Source organism: Alexandromys fortis, unplaced genomic scaffold, assembly GCF_014885135.2.
Source record: "Alexandromys fortis isolate MF-2015 unplaced genomic scaffold, M_Fortis_MF-2015_v1.1 scaffold_1, whole genome shotgun sequence".
In the NCBI taxonomy this organism is placed as follows: domain Eukaryota; kingdom Metazoa; phylum Chordata; class Mammalia; order Rodentia; family Cricetidae; genus Alexandromys; species Alexandromys fortis.
In genome coordinates, this window is record NW_026067927.1 from 19,100,762 (window position 1) to 19,114,537 (window position 13,776).

At 42.6% G+C, this 13,776-nt stretch overlaps 1 protein-coding gene across 6 annotated transcripts in view; it reads left to right on the forward strand.

Moving 5' to 3' along the window:
* Positions 1-13,776, forward strand: part of Cntnap4 (contactin associated protein family member 4) — a 274,903-nt gene that overhangs the window by 136,692 nt on the left and 124,435 nt on the right. For all 6 annotated transcript variants that reach the window (XM_050144152.1, XM_050144155.1, XM_050144157.1 and 3 more), the window contains exon 4: positions 10,519-10,666. In XM_050144152.1, coding sequence (XP_050000109.1) covers positions 10,519-10,666 — 148 coding nt within the window. The remainder of the gene's footprint in view (positions 1-10,518; positions 10,667-13,776) is intronic.

Genomic DNA, 13,776 nt, shown 5'->3' on the forward strand with positions numbered 1-13,776 from the left:
GTGTTGTCTGCCATATCTACTAAATTTTGTTGCTTCAAATGCCTTTGTCTCCCAAGTGCAACCTTCATTGAGTTTGGTTTCTCTACTCCTCCACCCTTCCTCTTCTACGGTGCTAAGTTTGGGGCTGTTTTCTGGAAGCCCTGATCCTGTTGATTTCTTTCCCATGGGTGAGACCAGAAGGCTTGGGAGGCTGGAGGGACTGACAGAGCCTCTCTAGTTGGAAGAATGTCTGGAAAAGCATTTGGCCAAGGGAGTTGAGTTTTGTTACGGAAGACTCAGTGCCTGCTGCCTTTTTCTCCTGCCAGCCCAGACTCTCAGAGTCTGATACAAAGTCCACAAGGGCTCAGAAATGTGATCCTCAGGAAGACTCACTCAGCTGATCTTTGCTAATCACTCTCAGGCAATTCATCAGGATTTTCATGAGTGCCAGTCCTGGCTCAGGGTACCGGAAATTGTGGTTCCAAGTAGATGTATCTCTGTCTTTGTAGGAACGTGTCTCTTTGCATTTCAGGGTGGTGGTTTTCCATGTACATAAGTCAGTGAAAGTTGTTTCAATAAATTCTCATCAGACACTAATTTCTCGTGGTCCCAGAGCTTGTCAAGGTAGACCTTAGGTCAAGGTATTGGCTGACATGCTTTTAGGTTGGAGTTTGTGGCAGTTAATTAACATTATCATCTTGACAGGTTTGGAATTGTTCAGGAAATATGCCTGTGGGTGTGTTGTGATGGTGTTCTCAGAGAGTTCTGATTGAGAATGAAAGAGAATCGTGAATAAGTGTGGTACCATCGCATGGTCTAGAGCAGTGGTTCTCAACCTTCATAGGGCTGCAACCCTTTAATACAGTTTCCCGAGTTGTGGTGATCCCAATCATGAATTCTTTTTGTTGCTACTCCATAACTTCAATTTTGCTATTATTGTGAGTAGTAATGTAAATATCTGATATGCAGAATGGTCTTAGGTGATCCTTCTGTAAAAATAATTTGATGCTCAAGGGGTCAAGACCCACAAATTGAGAACCACTAGTCTAGAACCCCAGATTGAATAAAAACAGGAACTAGAAGAAATAAATTGAGTATCAGAATTTATCTTTCCTTCTTGACTATGAATGCAATGTTATTCTCTACCTCATGATCCTATGAGTGTGTGTGTACATGTGCTCATGTGTGTGTACATTTACTCATGCGCACATATGTACTCATGTGTGTGGATACATATGCTCATGTCTGTGTACACACATGTGGGAGCATGTCCATGTGTCCATGTGTGTGTGTATGTATGTGCTCATTTCTGTGCACACACATGTGCTCATGTGCATGTAAACATGTATGCTTGTGTGTGTATACACATGTGCTCATGTGCATGGGTGAACACATGTGCTCATGTGTATGTATAAGTGAGTGCCCATATGTATGTGTCTATGTCAATGTGTTTTCAGGACAGTAAATTTTCCTATAAGAACAGTATTTGGTGTTATTGTTTTCTCTTGTGTCCAAGATATTAAATGAGAAAAACTGAACAGGCAATTAGAGGCCTACAAGCAGTCTTTCTATTCACTTCTGCTGGCAGCAAGAGGCAACAAACCTGACTGCATACTTTGCTACAGTTTCAATTGAGAAAGTGGAAATGTTACCTTTTAATTTTAAAAATTATTATTTTCTTGGGTTTCTTTGAGGTATTTCTTAATTTCTTCCATTTTTTTGTTTGTCTTCTCCGTTTCTTTAAGGGAGTTTTTTTTTTTTTTCCATTTTAAAGGTCTCTATCGTTTTCATAAAGTTACGTTTAAAGTCATTTCTTCTACTTCTTCTGGGTTAGAATGACCAAGTCTTCCTGTTGTGTGATTGCTGGGTTCTGGTGTTACCATGTTGCCCTTTTAGGTGGTTGGAGGAAATATTGCATTGGCACCTACCCATCTCTTCCCTCAAATGAGGCCAGTGGTATCTTTGCATCTTGGTCCAATCCTTGCTGTGGATGTCTGAGCGTTTGGGAGTTTTTCTTGGACTGCTCTGTACTGTCAATGTCTGTCTCAGAAAGCCTCTGAGGTCTCTATATGCCCGCTCTCTTGGTCTTCTCTCCTGGTTTGCTCTCTTGGTGCTCTCTCTTAATCCCCTCAGTGTTGTAGCAAGCTCTTGGCTCTTGATCCCTCTTAAGTCCCCTCAGTATTGGAGCAAGCTGTGTTTTAGAGTTCCACCAAGGTTACGGGAGGATAGGAGGTTTTGAGGGTGTGGTGTTGCTAGTAGTTTGCGTGGTGGCTGGATTGGTTTGGGTGTTGGGGGGAATCCTAACAGCAGAAAACTTTCAGCTGGCAGGCTAGAAAAGCCAAGGGAGTTGGGGGAGGGGCCTGGGGTTTTATCCCACTGGGGAGCTCCTAGAGAGTGGGGTGTTCTGCCATGTGGCTGTTCACTTATCTCTGAAGTCCCCTCAGTATTGGAGAAAGCTGTGTTTCAGAGTTCCACCAAGGTTACAGGAGCCCCTTTTCGACTCTTATACTGCCATTACTACTTATGCCTGAAAACAATGGAATTACATTCTCATTGAAAATCGAGTCAGGTCAATATTTGTAGCTGTGGTTCTGATGTCTTCTTTGACATATGTTTGCAAGTTTTTCCTATCTGGGTTCATGTTGGCAAATCCCTCGTTTTCCAGTAGTTTTTATTTTTTCTTTGCTTTTCTTTTGCACTTTTCAACGCTAAAGGACCTCTTGGGGGACACATTTAGTCAAGATTTATAACTGACATCAAATAAGGAAGAGATTTTTATTTGACAGCCTGTGGCTGTGATTTAGCCAGTGTCTCTGTGTTAACTGACAATGGCAAAAGAAGTTGCATTTGGAAGCAGGTCGCGTGTAGGTCACACGTAGGTCACTGGAATTCTCATAATAAAAGAGATCAATAACGACAAGAGGATTTTCATGTTTGCCTGTCTGTTTGTTGCATTGAATTTCTGCTGTTGCTGCTGTTTATTTTGGCTGGAGCTGGATCAATTTATATGCAGTCTGAGTCTGCTCTGTAACTATGTATAACTGGTCCCCTGCTTCTGATTTATGACAGTGACGTTTCATGGCTCCCTATCATTTGCCACAGGCAGGAGTTTCTTAAACATCTTGGCTTTTATACATGGCTTGTTCAATTAATATTTGCAGAAGAAATTAGTGCTGTCGCACCTCACCGTAAACTTTAGAATCGCTTAGGAAATTCTTTAAAATTCTGTGATTTTTTAAAATTAATTACCTTGTGAATTCTCTTGGCTGCATGTACTTTTCAGTCCTGAATATCAGACCTTGGCCTTGTGCATGCTAGGCCAGCACTGTGCTACTGAGCCCCATCCGTCGTGTTTTGATTGCATTTGTAAGTCATCCATGAATATCACACGGCATATAGAAGTCAACGAGTCAACCAGGAAAGAAAATACAATTAAGCTTTTCGATTTTTATCATATAAGCCTACATTTTGCTTCTAGATATTTTCATATTGAATGACATGTTGGCATCGCCTCTTACACTCTGTATATTTGAGGGATGCCTGTTTATATGCAAGAGTCTTACGAACAGTGTCTCTTATTTTTATCCTTCTCCAGTAGATTGGAGGAAATGAAAAGCTCAATAGAATCTTACTCTTTTCTATGAAAGGAGGTGTATAGAGCTGAGTCCCTGCACAGCCATAATCGAAGTGGCATTATCCTCAGATGTATGAAATAGTTTAAATACGAAGTGTGAGACAGAGGGAAACACTTTAGAAAACAGATCACCCTTCCTCCAGGGTAGGTGTTTTGCGTTCCTGTTCTGCTGTTTTGATGACTTTGCTGAATTATGAGCTCCGGAGTTGGAACAGCCTGGAATTAAATTCTTACTTAGCCACTTTCTGGCTGTGTGACTTTAGACGCCTAACCTCTATAATTTTCATTTTCCTCAGTTGTAAATGGGGGACAAAAATAACTGCTTCTCAGGGTTGTCACCAATATCAAAGCTGCATAAAACGCTTCAGCTGTGTCCTAGCTTGAGTGACAAATTTTCATGCGGAAGACGTTTAAATTGATAATGCAGAACACAGTTGCTCTGTGCTGTAATCTGACGCTTGCCTCTTCCAAGCTTTGCGTGTTGAAGTCCCAGTCATTAGGGCAGTGGTGTTTGGTGGGTAGGGCCTGTAGGGAAGGGGTTAGCTCTAGGGTGTCCATGACAGTGCCATTAATGCTTTTATGAAAGGCACATGGGTGCTATGGGAGGTCCTTTGTCCTCTCTACCCTGTGAGCAGAACCATAGGCTTCTACAAGGCAGGAAGTGATCCCCACTAACAGTGAATCTGCTAATCTTGACCTTGGATTTTTTTAGGCTGCAAAACTAGAATGATGGGAAAGACACTTTAAAAATCTTGGACAGTTTCATATTTGTATAGAATGGATTTTAGTCATTTTCACTCTTGTTCACCCTTCTTATCCCTTTCACCCTTCCACTAAAGCATTTTTTTCTTTCCAATAAACCCCATCCCCTGCTTTCGAGTCTGCTTTTCGTGGGTGTGGCCGGCTGAGTCTAGAATTGCCTGGGTAGGCCTGGGTGGGATGTTATTTATTGGAGTATAGGCCGCTTGTCAGTGGCGACAGCACTGAAGAAAATGACAGCCCCTCTTGGAACAACCATCGGCTTCTGATAGTCCCTTGGGGTAGAGGTGGAGCTGCATGGTCCCTCCTTCATCCTTGACAAAATTTGGATGGGCAGGACCCAATCTTGTGCACTTGTGCAGGTCAACATGGCTGCAGTAAAGTTCAGGAGTGGTGAATATGTTATGTCCACTGGATATATTTTTGCTGTGTATTCCTCTATACTCTGGCTCGTACCTTCTTTCTGTTTACTATTTCCAAACATTCCCTGAGCTTTGGATTGAGCGGTGTAGATACCACTTTAGAGTCAATGACTTCAGCATCACGTATTCTCAGCATTTTGGCCAGTTATTGGTTTCTATATTAACCGATGACCACTGTAATGGGAACCTTCTCTGATGAAGGCTGTGTGTATCCCTAATCAAGGGATACAGACATGAGCTTATAGAAGGCAGTTGGACATCATGACTGTCCAGGGGAAAAAAAAATGGCAGTCAGTTCTTAGTTACTGCTTCTGACTAACAGAACTGGGAATGGATTCGCTCTTGGGGAGCAAGCCTGGAGTCAAACACAGAGCCTCAGACACAGATTTGGTGTAGGTTCCTTGGCTTGTGCTGGTTTGTGAGTTGATTCCAGTGGGAAAAAGACATCACTTATTATTCTCCTTCTTAACCTTTACATTTTTTTAGTCTCTGAAAATCTTATGAGATAAAGTAGGGAGGGTAAAAGAGCAGGACTTCTCTGGGAGCTGCGGAGGTGGGAGACCACAGTCTCAGATTCAGCTTGGCAGAGACATTAGCTGCTTTTCTTGTCAAGGTGACCAAACTTCTGGGAAGAGGTAACTCAAGGTGTGTGTGTGGGGGGGGGGGTGGAGATTTGATTTGACTTCTGGTTTGACAGATGTGGCAGAAATCTAGGAAAGGCGTGACTGTGGCAGGGGAACCACTGGCAGCAGCTGGCTAGCATCTCAGCTGACCAGAAAGAGAGAAATGGCTGAGACAGGATTGTGCTGTAGACTTGAAGGCCCACACACCTCCGAATAGCCACTTCCTCCAGGGAGTCCTTGTCTCTAAAACCTTCTACTCTGTGGGACAGCTGGAGCTGGGGAGAAAGTATGGACACAGAGGCACCTGCTGAGACATTTCTCATTCTGATTGCAGTAAAGGGCATTTAAGAAGGAGACTCCTGGCCCCTCTCACAGCTCTTGCCTGGGATGGGGGGGGGAGAGCTTCCTGAATGTCTAAAGTGCACTTCATGGAGGCTGGCTCCAAACTGAACTCTTAAAAGGAAGGGATAAATTTATCCATGTAGTACAGTTTATTTTAAGAAGAAAAGAGAAGGGAGAAACGTAACTAAAATACAATCCCCCCCCCCCAAAAAAAAGGAAAATAAAGGGAAAAAGAGATTTCAATTTAAGTATTTCCTGCTGGCACCTGGATTCCAGTACCTGGAAGCTGAGGCAGGAGGATGCTGAGTTTGAGGCCAGTCTTGGCTGTATAGTGATCCCTGGTCCTTTTCAACAAAGTCTGTATTTTTGTTCTCTCTTTTTATTTAAAGGAATTTTGATGGTATATAAAAAAAGGCTTTTTTTTTTCATAACAGATTGAAGAATGTCTCTTCGGTAAAGTAGATGCATTTAACCCTTGACAATGGGCCTTGAAACTTACATTTGTAAGGCAATGTGGGATCAATCTTGCACCCCCACAGATGCTCGGAAAACTTTCTCTGTAAGCGTCACTTCTAAAACTGAATCTTGGTTATTTGGAGATTTAAAGAAGGTAAACAGGTCAGGCAATGGAAAGCAAATAATGCCAGTCGGATTTTGATGTGAGAAATAGCAATGCTACATTTTTTTTTTCCAAATGACTTTGCAGTGGAAAGATTTTTAAGGTCCCTGAGTGTTCTTACGTGATGCTTCTGCCAGCCACATCACCGCCTGGACTTCCTATATAAATATCTTAATTTCTAAAATAATTATAAAAAGCATGCCAGCTTACTTAAAACCCCAGGTTCGACTATCTTCAGCCTCACGATTTTGTAAGAGAGAACTGCTACAATTTTTCCTGTGCCAGGGAAGATATTTGTATTACTTATGCAAACGATATGTATTTTATATTTATACTTTATGTTTAAAATTTTAAATATCCTATAAATCAATCAGGTAAAAACCAAACATTGCCATCCACATAAGTTCCCATGCCATTTACCCATCTGTTATCACTGTCAATATGAGAATCTTTTCCCCCCAGTCCCTTAAGAAGCTGAGATTGTTGTAGTGCAGCTATCTGAATGTGTGAAATTCTATTAATTTTGGGAAAAAATGTGATATCTTTTGGAAGGTCATCTAATTAATCATCCACCTGTTCACTTGGCAAGGGATTATAATTACAGATTACATTAGTCTGCCAGTGGCACCTAGGAGCTAGAATCAAAGGTATGAGAGGAACTGAGAGACAGCACGTAGAACCCAGTATCTGGAGACCAGGCTGTCAGCTCTGACGGCACAGCACCTTGATGTGGAGAGCTTGTTCAGATGCATGTGCACACATGCATGTGTGCACACCAATGTGTTTATGTACATGTGGTCTGGGGTCTGCAAAGCACATGAATATACAGGCGTGCATACACATACCACTGCCTAGGGTCATCATGACACTTGCATATACATGTGTTGATCACACACACACACCAATGCAGGGGGACATCATGACAGATGCATATACACATATTCACATACTTGCACAACACACACACAATATCTAGGGTGTGTGTGAAACATGCATATACATGTATACATACACACAAACACACACACACATGCACACACACCGATGCTTAGGGGTCTGCACAGAAAACTTTAAAAAGTATTTCAAGTTTGAAGTTGTGCCTTGCCTTGACCATCCTAAAAGAAAAATCAGAGTACATGGATATCCAGTTTTCAGGCAGGTGCTCATGATCGGCCCAGAAATGGAAACCTCTGTGGTGTAGAGATAAGGTAGAATGGGGGTTTTGCTAGTGTGATAATCTTTCTTACCTAATCCTTAGTGAAATGCTTTGACCAGTGAAATAGGAAAAGGGACTTTCTCAAAGGGCCTGACAGTCAGAGTCCAACAACTGTGAGGTTAAACTGTTCTTATGTTACATCCTGGGAAATTACACCAGCCCAGGAAGGTGTCCACCAAAGAGCAGCAGTAACCTACAGCAATGATGGAAAGGGGAGGAGGAACATTTATGTGATCTAGTATGCCTGAGACATGCTGGATTGTTCCACGTCCTGAGCAACACAGCACATGGTCTTCAGAGGTTGGGCTGTGCTCTGCCAGGCCAGGTCATTGAGAGACCTGCTGAGCTTTCTTTAATGTTGTTTTTAAGGCTGGTCTTCTTCAAACAGAAATGCCCAAGTGTCTTGCTGGGAGTCACCTTGAGCCAAGCAGGGATTTCACTGCTGTGGTTGCTGATTAAAACCCAAGCTTCTTTACTGGAGCACTCCAGCTAGTTGCGTAAGATAAACAGAACCAAATGATAGGTAATGGAAAAACCCTCTCTCCTGCATATGATGAGAAACAGGAAGAAAGGAAAATGGAAGATTTGATATGGGAGGCCACATATATGACCTTAGCAGCTTTGATGACAAAGAATTCCATCTCAAATGGAGGCCGCAAAGATGGACAAGACAAGGGGAAATGATATGCAAAGGTCTCACCCAGGACTTAATCTCACCCTTTCAAGGAGATTCCATGCGGCTACTCCTCAGTTGTGGTTGTCACACTTGATGAAGGGTTTGGGCTTTGTCTGAGAAGCAAAGAAAACAGGGGAGGAGGTGCTCTAATTCTGCCAAGTCTTACAGACTGATCACTGGGGAAAGCATTGAAGTGGGGGGTATGAATGGAGGCGGAAACAGAATAAGGGAGGGGTCCAAGAGCAGGCTCTGATGACAGCTCTGATGAGAGCATGCTTTGTGGAACGGCGTGGTCACAGTACGGATGGAAAGACAAGCTGTGTTAGTTGCTTTGCTTTTTGTTGGGACCAAATGCCCATCAAGAAGGAAATGAAGGGAAGAGTCTACTGTGGGTTTATGGTTTGAGAGTAAGTCCATCATGGAGGGGAAGCCGGGGCAGCCAGAGCCTTGGTCCGGAAGCCGAGTGACACATGCTCGTTTTTTTTTTTTTTTCCCATTTCAGCCAAAAATCCCAGCCCATTCGAGGCATCGTCCACATTCAGGATCAGTTCTACTTTTTGGAAATCTTCTCATAGAAGCATCCTTAATTTTTTTTCATATCTGGTTCCAAATACAGTCAAATAGATGGTGAGAATGAAAGATCACAGGTGCCCAGCTTCCAGACTTCTTTTGCGAGCAGCTAGCTACTCTGTGCATCCGTGGAAATGCTCACGTCAACACCGATGAGACAGAGGAAGTAAACTCATTGCTAAGGGAATCAAATTAAGCTGTTATAAACATGCATTATACCTTTCTTTACAATATATTAGAAATTATTTTACTAGTACCAAGTAGTAGTGATGGAGCCAGCTGCCTGTGTCCTCGCTTGCCTACCTGGTCCCTTATTTTATTATTATTATTATTATTATTATTTGGTTTTTCGAGACAGGGTTTCTCTGTAGCTTTGGTGCCTGTCCCGGAACTAGCTCTTGTAGACCAGGCTGGCCTCGAACTCCCAGAGATCCGCCCTGGTCCCTTATTGATGAACATTAGGGAGATCTGTCATCGTGAGACTTCATCTAAAACAGCGTCGTTCCTATGCCTTTGCAACATAAACCAATTGTGACCATGGGGGAAAAAAAGGAGGAGGAGAAGGAAGGAGAAGGGTAAGAAGAGTTGGAAGAGACAGGTGGGGAAGAAATAAAGCTAAAATATAAACGATGGAAACAGCTTCTGTTTCATGCTGTTTTCTTCATATGTGAAGTCCCATGCTAGGGGAGATAAAAATGGCTCCAGGCCAGAGATATACCTCAGAGCACTTGCTACCCTTGCAGGTTTTTGTCTTTCCTCTGCCCTTCACAGGGACAAGGCATGTCCATGGTTTGCACAGACACATGCAGGCACTCATACACATAAAATAAAATAAATACATCTTTAAAAATATCTTCAGAAGTGGCTAAGATACTGAGTTCGGTGTCTGTTTGAAGGCAAGTTCTACATCAGCGAATGTGCATTAATACTGTGGAAGGAACCAGCCCGGGCTCACTCAGTCTAATGGTTTTTGCAGACACCAGAGATTTTTTTTCCCCCCACCTTTCTGACCTTCAATTTCCTCATCTGCAATTTGACTGTGCTGGCTTAGCGTCATTCCAAAGGTCTCTCTAGTTTTCTGGGGCCAGAGTCTGTAAGTCTAATCACAGGTCTTTCCAAATTCTCGTCGATTCCAGTTTCCCCTTCCAGCTCTGGACAAGACCAAGGCAGTGTGCTGTTGAAGTTTAGCAGCTGATAGAGAGAACAGGGTTCCTACGGGGGGGGGGGGAGGCCTTTGTTTATGCTGATGAGGGAGCTGAGAAAGTGCCATAGCTGAAGCAGGTGAGCAATTTCTTTGCTGAATCAGGCAATAGTTTTTCAATACGCAGAGATTATCTTCTCGGCTCTTCCCATGCTGTTTGCAGTGCTGGCGGCCGTAGGCACGCACGCTCTTACTTTTAATCTGTGTTGGGCAGAAGCAATTTTTATTGAGGGTATCCTGGTTGAAAGCTGATTTAATGGGTGCGATGTAACTTAAAAAATTTTCTCTTAATACAAAGAAAAGCAGGTAGCAGTCACTTGCGTGGATGGAGAGGCAAAACTGTTCATCTGATTTGAAAGTGACACTATTCACACACAGGAGAAAAGGCTAAAGGCTGGGTGTGCACACAGAGGCCATTGCAGGTGACACCGACAGTCTCCAGATACCCTGAGTTCCTTCTTCTGCCTTTTCTTCCAGGGTTTTGCTGGCAATGCGAACGCAGACAGCGTTGTGTACTATCGACTCCAGCCTTCAATCAAAGCCAGGTTTCTGCGCTTCATCCCTCTAGAATGGAACCCCAAGGGCAGAATTGGAATGCGAATTGAGGTGTTCGGGTGTGCATACCGTAAGTGTTTTGTTTACCCAGCACGTTGAAACAGATATCAAAGCAGATGCTTGAAAAGCCACACCGCCCGCCGAAATAAATCAACTTTGTAGGTATGAAGAGAGACAGCAGACAGGAATTATTTCAGCTGAGAGCCATTCTTGTGACCCACACATGCCAATATTTACAGGAGTATTCGACTTTAACGTTTGAACTCACGGACGAAGTGTATTTGTGCTCTCTCTCTCCCCATTGTGTGTGTGTGTTTGTGTGTGTGTGTGTGTGATTGCTCTTTACCTTGTTTTTTGAGGCAGGGTTTCTCACTGGTGTGGAGCTAATTGACTCGGCTACTAGCTGACCAGTGATACCCATGAATATGCCTATTTTTGTTTCCCATCCCACTTCACCCTAGTGCTGGGATTCCAAGTTTGTATCATTGGTTATGGCTTTTCCTGTGTGTGCTGGCGACATCACCTGAGCTACCTCTCCAATCCAATGAGTGTTTCTTATAGACAATGCACAAAGTAGCTTATGGTTTTGCAAAAACACTCTGGTGTGTGTGTGTGTGTGTGTGTGTGTGTGCCCATTTCTTACAAAACTATCATTCTTAAGTAGGTCTGAGTATTTAGATACTGCATCTCCCCCAGTGGGTTACACTTAGAGCTTCAAGTCAGCACCCTCACTTTAAGGGACAACAGTCCGTCTAGTATGACCAGCCAGCTGTTATGAAAGCTGAGTCTTTTCTCTCTAGACTAAAATAATATGCCAAGGAATTCAGTTTTAAGTGTACCATGCCCTCAGCATAAATTAAAAGAGACTGCCAAGACCTCTGCCAGAATAGAAAATGCGTTTGAAATATCTTCACATAAAAAAGGCAGAAGCCACAGATTTCACTGTCTTCCCCTAATGAAGCGTTTTATTACATGTTCTTGTGGGGGAAGAGCCCCACCTCAAGCCACAGCACCCTGGTGGGGCCTCTGTGAGAGCAGTGAGCTGGCTAGCAAGGTCTATCAGAAGGTCTAATCAGACGAACAGGTTGAGGTTTTGGGAGATTCAGGCATTGACCCAGTGTCTCACAACTAAGACATGGGGAACTTCAGAATAAGACCTCAGGACTGTTCAATTTTACTACATCATTATCCCTCAGCAGAATTCTATTTGCTTATTTTTTAGCCACTAATGGTTTCTTATTTCATACATAACATATCACTTTAGGATGCTGTCCTGGCAATGTCCAGCTTCCTTTTTCTAACAGAGAAGAAAAGCAAATGTCAGAAAGAAGTCAGATGACTTGATGAAGTCTTCAAAGATTTATTTTTAATAATTATTTTAATTGTGTGTCTATGAGTGCATATGTGAACATGTGTGCAGGTGCCCATGGAGGTCAGAAGAGGGCATCAGATCTCCTGGATCTTGAATTACAGGTAGCTGTGAATTGACAAATGTAGGTTCTGGGGATGGAACTTGGTTCCTCTGGAAGAGCAGTTTGTAGTCTTAATTGTTAGGCCATCTCTCCAGACCATTGATGAAGTTTTAAAAATGGTCAGGTCAAGAGATCATATTGTATAGACTTCCTGGAGTGCCTTGTATATTTTAATGATGTTCCTAGTATTAAATACCATCATCAATCAACATTTTTTCCCTTCAGGCTTCTAGAACAACAATAATGATATTTGATGGAACAGTGATTCAATTAGCAACAGCACCAATACCAATATTAATAGCATTAATATTGCTAATTCTAAAAATAGAAGAACTTGTCTGAGTCCTTACTAGATGCACTAGGGTGTTTCTTTGTGTGCGTGTGGTACGTGTGTGTGTGTGTGTGTGTGTGTGTGTGTGTTTATACATGCTTATGTACATGTGGGTGCATGTGTCCATAGTATGCGGATGCCAGAGGTTGTTATCAGGGGTCTTCCTCAAACACCCTTTTTCCAAGACTAGTCTTTCACTGAACCTGGAGTTCTCACTAATTCCACTAGACAGTCTTTGCAGGAAGCCCATAGATCCCTTTCATGTCTGACTTCCCAGTGTTAGGATTATAGGCATGTGTCATTGTATCTGACTTTTCATTTAGATGCTGGGAATCTAGACTGAATTTTCCAGTTGATTGAGTACTTCTTATAGACACGAGACAAAGGTGTTTATGACATCTCAAAGGGACCCAGGTAACTATGACAAGATAATGTTTCCCTTTTCCCATTTTGTTCACAAAAGAGAACTAAGGCTTGGGGATGGTTGACTTGCTCAGGCTGCACAGACAGGAAGTGGCAAAGCTGGGTTTGCAGCCCAGGACTCAAGCTCTTGCTCCCTGCAGCTCCTGGATCACAGAGCAGGGTTCCAGAGTAGCTTTCTCTCCATCGCCCAGCTGGACTGCTGGCTTTCTTGGCTTCCACAATCCAGCTTAGTTGCTCTGCGTATGTTTGTTTCTCATTTCATAATTTTCAGACCTGGGGAAAAAACACCCTTGAAAAATAGCCTACCCTAATCAAGTTCTGGAAGTCAGAACTTGGACAGTCTTACTTCTAACATATTTATATCGTTATTATTATTATAGTTTATTATTATTATTGCAGTTCTGGGGATTGAATCTAGCACCTGTTATGCACTAGACAAGTGCTCTACCATGGGTCCATATCCCCAGCCTATGTCTTTAAATGCTGGAGGTTAGCCAAACTCATGCATGCATGATGGATAAACAAGACAACAGATATGAGACTGCTTTGTATTGACAATTGTATTCTCTATGGAGTGTTCATTTTGCAAAAATATTTACTACAGCAGAGTAAGAGCTGACATTGATTGTGGATACACTGTGACATGAATCATTTTTAGAGACATTCTAATTTAATTCTTACATTTCCCAGGGTAAACTGAGTCTTGGGGAAATGAAGCAATCTGCCCACTTTCAATACTTGATAACTTTAGAATTTTGACTGTAAAGGCAATGCTGTTTTGCTGACACCTAATTATTGCTTATAATACTCATGAGGTAGTGTCTACTGAGGTTTAGGCTTCTTTGAGTTCTCTTTGATGCCCTATGACTTAGGATAGCCTGTCTTCCTACTGTCCAGGCCCATAACTATTTGCAACACCCAATTTGTTGTGATTGCATTTGTTGCTTTTAGGAA